This window comes from Topomyia yanbarensis, chromosome 1, assembly GCF_030247195.1.
Source record: "Topomyia yanbarensis strain Yona2022 chromosome 1, ASM3024719v1, whole genome shotgun sequence".
Taxonomy (NCBI): Eukaryota; Metazoa; Arthropoda; class Insecta; order Diptera; family Culicidae; genus Topomyia; species Topomyia yanbarensis.
Genome location: NC_080670.1, coordinates 133,058,624 through 133,071,175, shown reverse-complemented (window position 1 = coordinate 133,071,175; position 12,552 = coordinate 133,058,624). Strand labels below are relative to the sequence as shown.

Below are 12,552 nucleotides of genomic sequence, written 5' to 3'. Positions count from 1 at the left end.
TCCAATCAGTGCAAAAATCGAAGGTTTTCATTCAATACAACTGCAGATTTTGACGTTTGAAAAAACAGGCAGCATTCTGGCTGAAAATTTTGAAACGGAGCACCTATATCGAAACGTTAGAAAACGTTCGATTTTTGTAAATTGAATCATTACACTAAACTGTCTATAAATCACAAATAACTTTTGATTTTGTGCCATTCTACGTGAAAGTGACGGTATTGTTCACAAGTGGCTCACTTACTATCCAACGCTCTTGGCAAGCCACTTTCTGATGCTTGTAATAACAAAACTTCAATTTCATTCTTTGTCGATAAATTGATGGCCCTGAAAAGGGCCTTTTGTTTGGACAGTGTTCGGAATTTACTTGGAGCTGGTGTATATGGTAACAGTTTTGGTGCCATCTGAGACGGCGTGCTTGGCCAACTCTTCTGACAGCAGCAAACGGACGGCGGTTTGAATTTTGCGGGAGATGCTGCAAACGAACTGCTGAATGCTGATGCTGGAAACGAACTGAACGTCAGCAACAGCATGCTGAGTTTTTATACCTGACTACAGCACAATGTAAGCTCGTCCTTTTTGTGTTGTCCTCAATATGTGTTCTTCGTAGCTCCACCTCTTCGTTGGTCGACCACATATTTTTGATAAAGAACAAAATTGAAATTGTGTTTCCAATACGGAGATTATCGAACACTCAGGGTAAAGAGAGTAATGTAATACGGCACCTTGGTAAAATGTTTGAGAATTGAAACCTTTTTTGAGACCGCCTAGTAAAAATGTTTTCCACTTCAATCCATATTTGCAATTTGCATACTGAAATAAATCATAATTTAGGGTTTAACCCAAATTGCTCTCCAGGAAGAAACAGTCCATGAAACAGAAAATGCAAACTTATTCTTTGAAATGATTTTGGTGGCCCTGAAAAGGGCCTTTTTTATAATGATACAAGCGAGTTCTACCTTTTCAACTTCCAAATCCATACAAAGTGCGTCCCTGCCGCTTCAGAGTATAGACGACATTCATTGCGGTTTTGCGCTTCAGTGTAAGTCACGGCATCTCGGATGATATTTTCCTGTACACCATCAGCATTTGTAGATTAAATCGGAGATGCATTTTACACCACCACGACGAACCGAATGGCGGATTTGGTGATTCCCTGGATTTTATCACGAAGAACCTTGCGATGACGCTTGGTACGGGAACGCAAACATGATACTGCTCATTGTACCGTCCGGACGAGCATGTTGCTCGTGTGGTAAGCGAGCACCCACTGATACAAAACAAGCTCGCGTGACCTGTATATATAACATTCCCGCATGCAATGAAACGCTTACATGCTCCTTTTTGACGGCTCTGCGTGGGATATGCTGGCAAATTGCGCATTTTCCTCGCTGTTTCCGAAGGATTTTCTGAAAATCCTTGTTTTGGTTTATTTATAGTAGTCGCAGTAATTCCGAAATTTAATACGAAATACGTGCACAAATTTCCGATCAGATAGTGCAAAAATATTGCGATTTCGTCCAGTAGAACGGAAGATATTCGCATTTCAAACCTGGGAAAATTTCTCAACTGAAATTTTTGAAACGGGACCCCATATTGAAACCACAGAGAACAGACATCCATGATCGAACAAAAATATTTAAAAAACGTGTGTAAACATTTGAATTAATATACGATAAACACTAGCGCCGCCACACCGACCTATCCCAACTATCTGTCAAATCCATTCCGGAACCGGTTCGAAATCTTGGCTGGATTCAGTATGGAATCTTGCTCAAAGAAAACAACCGATTCCGACTCAATCGGTTGATGCATTTGAGCTCTAATTCATGCTGGAAGTCCGAACCGATTCCAGACTAGTTTGACTGGGTAGAGGAATAACCGCTGTCAATTCTGCCCACTGAGAAGTCCAAAAAATTAGGTAATACTTTCATGGAAATATTTAAGAGATGGCACTGCTTCAGTGGTGGTTATAGTGAATTTAAATGTATGGGAAAGATATTAAAACTTGGGATTTTGGAGAAACTATAATATTGTGGTTGTAAAACGAATACACATTTGATGCAGAAAAAATATGGGAACAGTTTGTAGAAGTTTATTTAGATACTTACTTGAAAATGTTCATATAAAATCTAAAAAAACTGTTTGCGCCCATACATTTTACTCATTGGTTTCCACCAAGAAAAGTTGAAACTCTTTCTCTCACAACTCTCTGTTTCACTCGTTTTGACAGCAGATTCCCTGCTCATCGCAATCGGAATGTTTTCTTTTAGAATTTAAGCGCAAATGTAACAACCGATTCGAAAACCGATTCATTCAGGATGGGTTGTTGCCTTCGGTTGGAATTCCATCATAAATCAGCCCATATTCCAAATCTCATTCCGAATGTAATTTACTGGGATGCGGATATTTTATGGTACGGACATCTATGTGTCGTCATAAAGAAGTTCTAGTTTCATGTATATTGCCGCAAGATGTTTAAAATATGGAAAAGCGCACCCTATTGGCGATTCTACGTTGAAACCGCTCACAGATAGCGCTGGAAGCAAAGTGTTGCTGATTTGATTCTGTTCTGTCATAGTGCATATATTTTCTGTAAACATTGGTAAAAAAATAACTTTTAAACACCAAATCACCGATCAATTTGTTGATAATTGTTTATGAAAATGATGGAAAACCATCATTTTATAAGATGATGAGTAAACACCTTGCGAAAAGGTTGTAAAACATAGTGGTTTCTAATATTATTCGCAGAGCTATATGTGTGCTGTTCCAAAATGTAATTTGTTGAGCATCGTAGGTGCCGCAACATCATTTCCAGTTCCTCCTAAGTTAAGCTAAACCTTCATGAGATGGTGTAAATTCATTCAACTCTCCGGATCACGCGAGGAAAGAATATATCTGGTTAATAGGAAAGTGTCAGCTTTGTATCATATACAGCCGATCCTTCTCTCTGATAGTCTTCACTGAATCTCCTACGTAGTCCAAAATATGAAGGAGTTTGACATTGGTACTGATTGGGTCTCGGTTTCAAGTTGGAACTTTATTTATGGAACGATTTTTGATAACCACAATAATACCCCGAATACATTTCGAAGAAATGTATGAGCCAAATAGTTGCAAATGGCTGTAATTTCAGAATAATTGCAAATAAAACTAAATTTCTTACTCGTTTCATTCATATTTTGGCAGTGGTAAGCTTTTTCCGAGAAGAAAATGAAGTTTTTGTTGTGGGTGAAAAAAAGCAAACTGTATCAGTTTACCAGTTCATGAGCTGAATCATAGGTGTCGCATGACTAATTTTGGTTTTGCCGCAAATCGCCAATCATATAACATAAGCAGAAACGACATAAACTACTCAATTGTTTCAAAATCGTTCAACACGGGTCCAACGGTGGACGTTCGTTGAACGGTTATTTGGACGACGTTTAAATTGGTCAAACGAACGTCCTTCGGTGGACGATTTTGAAACCAACCGTTCTTAGAGGGTGTCGAACTCAGCCACAAAAAACATGACGACAGTAGCGCACCTGGTTTGGATATCCCAACTACCTTCGAACCATTAGAGATTTTACACAAGTTGAATGCTGAAGATAGACGTCTGTTCTCTGTGTTGAAACGTTAGAAGTATTCTATCACTCAAAAAATAAATCACTTTGATTTCATGTGATTATTCACATAAATCCAAATGTTTTCATTTTCGACATAGATTACGTGATTCATATAAATCACATCTAACAACTATGTAGCGGCTATATGAATAGCATATATGTTTTAAATGACGTCAATCTTTGATAATCTAGCTTATGTGAATTTCATGTACGAAAAAATCAACAGTGAACCGACAACTTGCTGGGTTGGTGTTGTGTTCTTCGAAAGGTTTGTATTGTTGAATTTATTTGCATGATAGATATATCTGATATTCCATTTACTTTAATTTCAGGGATCCATTGGACGAATGGCCAAATTCTCGCTCCAAAGTTACGGATTAATTACTTTTTAGTGCGGTATGTGCCATGGAATGTGTTTAACACAGAGAACAGACGTCCATCTTCAGCATTCAACTTGTGTAAAATCTCTAACGGTTTCGAAGGTAGTTTGGATATCTAAACCAGGTGCGCTACTGTCGTCATGTTTTTTTGTGGCTGAGTGCGACAGAATTGACAGCGGTTCTTCCTCTACCCAGTCAAACTAGTCCTGAACCGATTCGGATTTCCAGCATGAATTCCAGCTCAAATGCGTCAACCGATAGAGTCGGAATCGGTTGTTTTCTTTGAGCTAGATTCCATGCTGAATCCATCCAGGATTTCGAACCGGTTCCGGAATCGATTTGACGGATAGTTGGGATAGGTTGGTGTGGCGGCGCTAGTGTTTTTCGTATATTAGTTCAAATGTTTACACATGTTTTTTAAATATTTTTGATCGATCATGGATGTCTGTTCTCTGTGTGTTTAAGTTCTAGTTTAAATGCATGCCTTATAATAAATTGTAATCAAAGAAATACATATAAACATCTTAGTGTTTGAAAATTAAAAATACTTTTATTGTTATATATTAATACCATGCAAATTAAACTATCTGTTTCAAAGATAAAATTTATCTGGCTCATCAAATAGAAGTTACATGTTTTCTGTATGCTGCGCAACGGAGATTCACGTAATATTTACTAAAACACAAACATGCATAATATGTTTGACTTCATGTAATTAATACGTGAATTTCCTTTCCCAGGTATATGAAAAACACGTAACTTTGACTTGGTAAGCTAGATAAATATTATTTGATGAGCCAGATACTTATCTATCGGTCTATCCTATAAAATGTACGTGAAAAGTTTGGTGGATGAGATTCACATATCTTTTCATGTAAAAGCAACGTGATTTATTTTTTGATTGTGCTTCAAAAAAATCATTCCCTCTCCCTCGTTTTCCGGCAGTGAAATAAGGACAGTAAATTAAAATTACCTACTGGTACACAGCATGGAATCTAGCTCAAAGAAAACAACCGATTCCGACTCTATCGGTTGACGCATTTGAGCTGGAATTCATGCTGGAAATCCGAATCGGTTCAGGACTAGTTTGACTGGGTAGAGGAAGAACCGCTGTCAATTCTGTCGCACTCAGCCACAAAAAAACATGACGACAGTAGCGAACCTGGTTTAGATATCCAAACTACCTTCGAAACCGTTAGAGATTTTACACAAGTTGAATGCTGAAGATGGACGTCTGTTCTCTGTGTTAAACACATTCCATGGCACATACCGCACTAAAAAGTAATTAATCCGTAACTTTGGAGCGAGAATTTGGCCATTCGTCCAATGGATCCCTGAAATTAAAGTAAATGGAATATCAGATATATCTATCATGCAAATAAATTCAACAATACAAACCTTTCGAAGAACACAACACCAACCCAGCAAGTTGTCGGTTCACTGTTGATTTTTTCGTACATGAAATTCACATAAGCTAGATTATCAAAGGTTGACGTCATTTAAAACATATCTCGACAAACATATGATTACGGCCTAAAATCCAACTGTCACAATCCACTTTGAATGGAAATTCCGGACAAACTGTTACACGCCAATCACAGATGTTGGTAGTAAACGAAAGAGAAAAGTTTTCTCTTTCATAAACTGTTGTGAACTGTATTCGACTAGTAACGGTTTGTCCGGAATTTCCATTCAAAGTGGATTGTGACAGTTGGCTTTTAGGCCGTAATCATATGTTTGTCGAGATATATGCTATTCATATAGCCGCTACATAGTTGTTAGATGTGATTTATATGAATCACGTAATCTATGTCGAAAATGAAAACATTTGGATTTATGCGAAGACTCCATATCAAGAAGACTGGCAACTCTGTCCAGAATCCGGAGACAGTAACAGCAACGCCACTTGCGGGTAAAGGTGGTACTTTCCATAGTGATGCACACACACATATACATTTTTACATAAAGCTTCCTCCCTTCTTCCAATAGAGGCGATGTAACCTCTGTCGCTTCTCGTTTGTATGGGGGAAGGAAAGAGATATCAGTCTTCTTGATATGGAGTCTTCGATTTATGTGAATAATCACATGAAATCAAAGTGATTTATTTTTTGAGTGTAGGTAATGGATTTTAAGTGTGTATTCCGGCTCCAGTGACACAACCGATTCTAACTATAATCGGCTGTGTCACTGGAACCGGAATACGAACTGAAAGCAGCCAGAATTCCGGTTCATTTTCGGCTGAGCTTAACAGGGATGTGTGTATCGATGGGGACTTTGACGATCAATGTCGTATATACAGGTCTGGCAAAGATGGCACTTTGGTATTCGTAAGATGAATCGTACATGAGTGGTGTGAGTGATCACAGTATAAATCGACTTGCTTTCGTCATAGCGGTCGTTCAGCTCCCATTGAATCGTGTGACCGCTATGACGTCGACCCGTTGTGCTTCTGGATTGTTTACATATTTTTGGTTGCCAACACTCAATGTCGTATATACAGGTCTGGCAAAGATGGCACTTTGGTATTCGTAAGATGAATCGTACATGAGTGGTGTGAGTGATCACAGTATAAATCGACTTGCTTTCGTCATAGCGGTCGTTCAGCTCCCATTGAATCGTGTGACCGCTATGACGTCGACCCGTTGTGCTTCTGGATTGTTTACATATTTTTGGTTGCCAACACTAGCAAACCATGTGTTCTGCCACACCTATATATACCGCATTGGCCAACACTAGCAAACCATGTGTTCTGCCACACCTATATATACCTCATTGTTTGACGATGGCATTTCTGTGTCAAAATAAAAAAGAAAATCTAGGATGAAAATAATATTATTATAGTCTTAGAGGAGATACAGAAGCAAAGTGTAGTTTTGGAAAATTTAATGTTGTGAACCATTAAAATAAGGATTGCATTTAGTAATCGCAGTAATACAGTTTATGTGATCAAATTACATAAACCAATAAGTCAAATTGTGCATTTCTTTCGCAGTGAAGACGTATTTTTAAGGTTTTGCTTGAATAAAAACAAAGAAAATATAAACAGAAAAATGGAGGACAGCCAGAATATGGATGATATTGAACAAAATTTTTTAACACAATTTAGTTGTAAGATTTATTCTAATAACTTATAACAATATTGGTAACACTTGACCATTTCAGCTATGGTTACGACTGATAAAGATGACCTTATCAAACAGTTTCAAACAATTGGCGAAAATTTGAATTATTCCACTGCGACATTTTTCTTGGATATGAGTAATTGGTAAGAAATTTCCCGATCAAGAACTGCAAATACAAATTGCAGCAGTTTCAAAGTATTGGATAGGCAATGACAAAGAATGCTATGACGGTTTCGGCGTGTTCACTCTAAAAGCGAGAACATTTGAACAAACTAATATTACAAATTCTATCATTTGAAAAACTAATCAGATGTGATTTTTTGTTCCAGGAATCTTCAGACGGCAGTAGGATGTTATTTTGATTTCATGGCATTTTCAAGGCTACCTTCAATGAGACTCATCAATGACCTCACCATTGGAAAGGATGAGAATATCACTCCTAGTACACCGTGAGTATTACATGAATCTACTGTGTGCACAAATGCCAGAGTTGCGTTTGCTGGTAATTGAAAAGTCTGCTCATTTTCATTCAGAATACTTAAAATTCATTGCTTATTTATGTGCTTCGGGAAAATACAACATAATACCGCTGCTAGTGCAAAGAAAACAAAAACATTTTGATGTGATGTGATTTTAAGCCACCATCAGCTCAAGGTTTTTCCAATAGATGCGGGTAGACTTACGGTAGCCTCGAAATAGTTTATCGTGAAACCTTTGCATTATAGCTGTTAACGAAAGGGAATGAAAAAGTTTGAGTGTGTCCGTAAGCAGAAGTACTTACACGCACCCCGCTGGTAATGAGAGTCCCTTCCAGCAATAATACTCCAGTCAAAAGATAAATTTCGCTATACCTGCTTTACCCACCTGATGGTTTGTTTTGAGAAGGGTGCGTCAAACTCATATCAGCTCTTATAAAGAAAACAAGTTTTCTTCAAGTGACAGGCTGGCTACCCACGTTCCTTCGTCCAGTCCTCAATTTATCTGATACCCTGGTGCTCCCAGCCCCTCCCAGTTTTCAATGGTATAAAAAACAAAAACATTTTCTGTTATAAACGCTGTTGCGATTCCTCCACCGAATCCAACAATTCGATCAAAGCGATGATTAACAAAATTTGTGTTACTTTTCAATTTCATATTTGGCTTAAAGGAAGTTTCGGTCACAACGGCAATTGTGTACCCGAAGTTCAAACATTCGCTTTTGCTCGTTTTTAGTGAACTGGCATTCCCATTTAATTTTATTCGCTCCTAATGTTGTTAACTCTAACCAAAACTACCTTTCCTTGTTCTGATGTACAGTGTAAACTAACAGATTTTCGTACGCAATAAAACTAGAAATTACAAATTTAATAAATTTAAATGATTATTTTAAATCATTAAATTCAAAATTCATTACGATTTTGTTAGCAAATTGCCATACCGCAATGCTACTCCATTGCACAGTAGTTTAAGGGGTGGGGGTGTAAAGGTTTCAGCGTGAAAAAAAACACTGCGAATTTTTTTAGAACTTTGCGTGAAGCAAATTTATCAAAATTTTTGTATCATTTCAATAACATGCCGTTTAATTTTTTTTATGCAAAAATATCGACAAACGACTCGATGACGAAGCTTTTTATAGAATGTAATCATAAAAAGGTGGAATTTTTCGAGAAAAATAGTAATTTTTATTTAAAATGACTAAAAACCCCTTAATTCCGTAGGCTTGGCGGTGGACTCCAGCAAATTTTTATGCTTAGGGATTTGTAGTTTGGAGACATTGGATTCTGTTGGTCCCTAGAATCTAATAGCAACACGGCGCGTGCTTCAGTTGGTGCTTCAGTAGATCCAGACCGATGCAGTATCCTATGGTTGATGGTTCATTACATATAATCTAAACTAAATATCATTCAATTTGCACAATGCATTGAAACTTAAGGCAATCAGCCAAAGTACTCGGATCATACCAATTTAAACCCAAATCTAAAGTAAACATCATTCAATTCCACAATGCATTGAATTTAAAATTTAAGTGAACTATCCAAAGTATTGGGATCATATCAAGTCAAATGTTCAAAATGTGCCTAGTAATTTTGAAGAACCAATATCCACGCGAACCAAACCGTCAAAGTGGCTATGTTCCCAAATATAAGCAACTTAGAATACGTCCCTCCCGTTCTTTTCTTCTACTTCATTTGTCTGTTTTTGTTTTTCTTCTATTAGTTTGCTTTTCCACTACTCATGTAAACCAAAAAAATCAGTCTATTTATACGCTTCTACTTAATGTCTTCATTTTTTTTCTTTTAATTCGGCATGTTCTTTTTCTTTTTATCACTATATCCTAATTTAGTTTCATTATAACACTCACTAACACAATCAATTGCATATTCTCTCATATACACTCATAATATCTCATTAAAAACGTGCAAACGCCGCTAGCCTTCGCGATAACACAAACTGGGTCACAAACGCGAACATGCAATTGTAATCATCCACATATACTCGCGATCTCACCAAAAACCCACCGCTCTCGCGATCATGAGTCGGTCACGTTAGGATGCCCCTGCCCTCGTTCTTAACAGCCTAGATTCATGTCTTCAGTTGGACCAATAAAAAATGAGGCTCATATTCATTAGACAACACATTCCATGGAAACGTGAAAGGGAACTCTAGTGTTATTATCTTCTAGTACCTGAACCATACACTAAAAACCAAGCAACAAACTCACGGTCCGCGCGATCATTCAAGAACACACGCATATAGCCACACAGTTACAAAATCGAATTTATACACGCGAAATCACATACGTTCTGGCATACGCGACAAACACGTAAACATACAAGCGCTTGAGCTTTTCCACGCGCATCTACGGTTGCGGTCTCACAAACTTGATAAAACCACGAGATAAAATGAACTTTTTAATACTTATAAATTGGCATCACATAATCACAAAATACATACATTGGCTATCAAACCTTATGGTGAAACATATTGTATTTATTTCTGAACAGCCAACAGTAGTACTATTCAATGCACCTTTTCATCACACTCTGCAGCGCAATTATTCGTCAAGTATACATCAATCCATTAACCCTACCCCAATCCACACCCTGTTCCTCTCCCATGGCGTTTTGGTGGTCCGCATAGGCTGTTCTGCCATTAACCCTCCTATCACCGGCCTTGGACTGACTTGCGCTCTCAGTGCCCCACCAAATGCTGCAAAATAAAAATGAAAAATGAAAATGAAAATGATTAAAAAACCCTTAATTGAAAATTTATCTCAAAAGATCAACGTAGGGGTTAGGTTTTTTTTACATAGAATGTGTATGCAAAGTTTGAAAGAAATAAGTAGTTTTGAAATGGCAGCTAACACCGCAAATCATGTTTTTCCAGAGACGTTCTACAAAAAGCTTTGTCACCGAGTCGTTTGTTGATATTTTTGCATAGAAAAATAACAGCATGTTATTGAAATGATATACTATAATGTACAAAATTTTTAATCAATTTGCTTTACGCAAAGTTCTAAATCAATTCGAAAAAAGTGTTTTTTGTTTCACGCTGAAACCCTTACCCCCTCCTTAAAACGCGATAAACGTGATCGTTTTGAATAACTTCGAAATGGTTAGTTAAAACGATATGCTTCGAAAGAATTTATGACAATGGTACGCCTTATTAAGTCTTATTAAGTCAAAAGTTTGACTTCGCTTCATTGCTTCGGGACTCGATTCAGCTGTGCTCCAAGAGGATATTTATCTATATATATCTATAAAAGTCAAAGTTTGTACGTATATAATTTATAGACTCCCAAACGGCTGAACCGATTTCCGTAAAAATTTATACACATTAGGCATTTGTTATGGAGCGTATTTGTGTGCTATTGGTTGGGGATTATCTGCCCGCCAGATGGCGCTACGGAACGAATTGTGTTTTCCTCCTATTTCGTTGAAAATCGGGCGCTCGGCAACTCTAATGCGCTGCGTATATACCCTTCAAGCGTGTGTCATCGAGTGCGTGGAATCTATCCGTGACCTGGGAGTGTTATTTGACAGAAAACTTCGCTTCGTTGACCACAGCGACAACGGCTAAAGCTTTTGAAACATTGGGTTTTTTGAAACTGCTGCTTCGAGCATTTCTACACTCTGAAATCTATGTACTGCGTACTGGTCCGTAGCATTTTGGAGCACGCTGTACAAGTATGGGCGCCGTACAACGCCGTGCAAAGCAATCGATTGGAGCGTGTTCAAAGAAGCTTTGTACGGTTTGCTTTAAGAAAACTGCCGTGGAACGATCCTATCCGTCTGCCACCGTATAATAATAGATGTATGTTGCTAGATTTGCCAACGCTGGCGTCACGTTGTACCTTCTTGCAAAGAATGTTCATTTTTGATATGTTGTCGAGCAATATTGACTGTCCCGATATTCTTTCAAGGATTAATTTGTTTGTTCCTCCTCGTGTTATAACAAACCGACCGCTTTTATGGATTCCTAGGCACCGTACAGCATACGGCCAGAGTAATCCGGTAGATAGATGTTGCCGCAAATTTAACCCTAGAACGTTGCACTGGGGTAAAAATGTACCCCACGCCTTCTTTGGAGCCGTGTGAAAACGAGAATTCGGCATTTACCGACCTGGGACCCTAACCATAATTCAATTTAGAGTTCCTAGTAAGAGTAGGAAAAGGTGGTATAGCCAGTTTGCTTATAGCCTTTGTTGAAGCAGGTGTCCAAGTTGGCGTGGGGTGCATTTGTACCCCAGTGTACGGTTGCCGTTAGTGTTTCGTCAGGTTTCGTGGAAATGTGATTCGTGACAATACCAGTTTAAATACTTGTTGTTTTACTACGTAAGTAACACATAGTATTATATAATCGTTTTTAATCATTTAATTTATTTTATTTAATATTGAAGCGAAACGAAAAATCGATCTCATTTTTGCTGAATTTTATTGTTTATTTTTTATAGTTTTTCAAAGCAATGGCTCGCCAGTGTAATTTGCGCACAATAGCTGCTGCAACATTAACGTTGCGTGTTACCAATGTATTACTGGTCAGAAATATTTTTTCATTTCAATTTTCACCCCATTTCGTGGTATTTTCCAAAACACGATTTCTAAACTTTCACTCCTCAAAATAATTGTACTTTTCAAAAATATCGAAATTCCATTTCATACCGGTTCAAGACCATTCTTTCAATTATTAGAATCATTTGATTTTTTTTCAAATTGGTTGAAAATTCGCAAAGTTCTAGTAATTTTTGTATAAAAAGTCCAAACCGCGAGTTTTTTTTTGGTTCAAACCAATTTGTGTATCATTGATTCAATAAATTACTTACTTTCACTTACGCAGCTGTTCTCGCAATTAAAAAGAGAAGAAAATGATGTATTATACATTTCTCTTGTTTGCATTTTTACCTGAGAAAATTGCGATCAAATGCGTGGGGTACATTTATACCCCAGTGCAACGTTCTAGGGT

At 37.6% G+C, this 12,552-nt stretch overlaps 1 protein-coding gene across 1 annotated transcript; it reads left to right on the top strand.

The window, feature by feature from the left end:
- The first annotated feature begins 6,761 nt into the window (after positions 1-6,761).
- Positions 6,762-8,868, top strand: LOC131688622 (protein ILRUN). Its single transcript, XM_058973048.1, has 5 exons — positions 6,762-6,916; positions 6,981-7,096; positions 7,151-7,253; positions 7,440-7,559; positions 8,808-8,868. Exons 2-5 carry the CDS (start codon positions 7,039-7,041, stop codon positions 8,851-8,853), a joined length of 327 nt encoding a protein of 108 aa, XP_058829031.1. The 5' UTR covers positions 6,762-6,916; positions 6,981-7,038; the 3' UTR covers positions 8,854-8,868.
- The last annotated feature ends 3,684 nt before the right edge of the window (positions 8,869-12,552 follow it).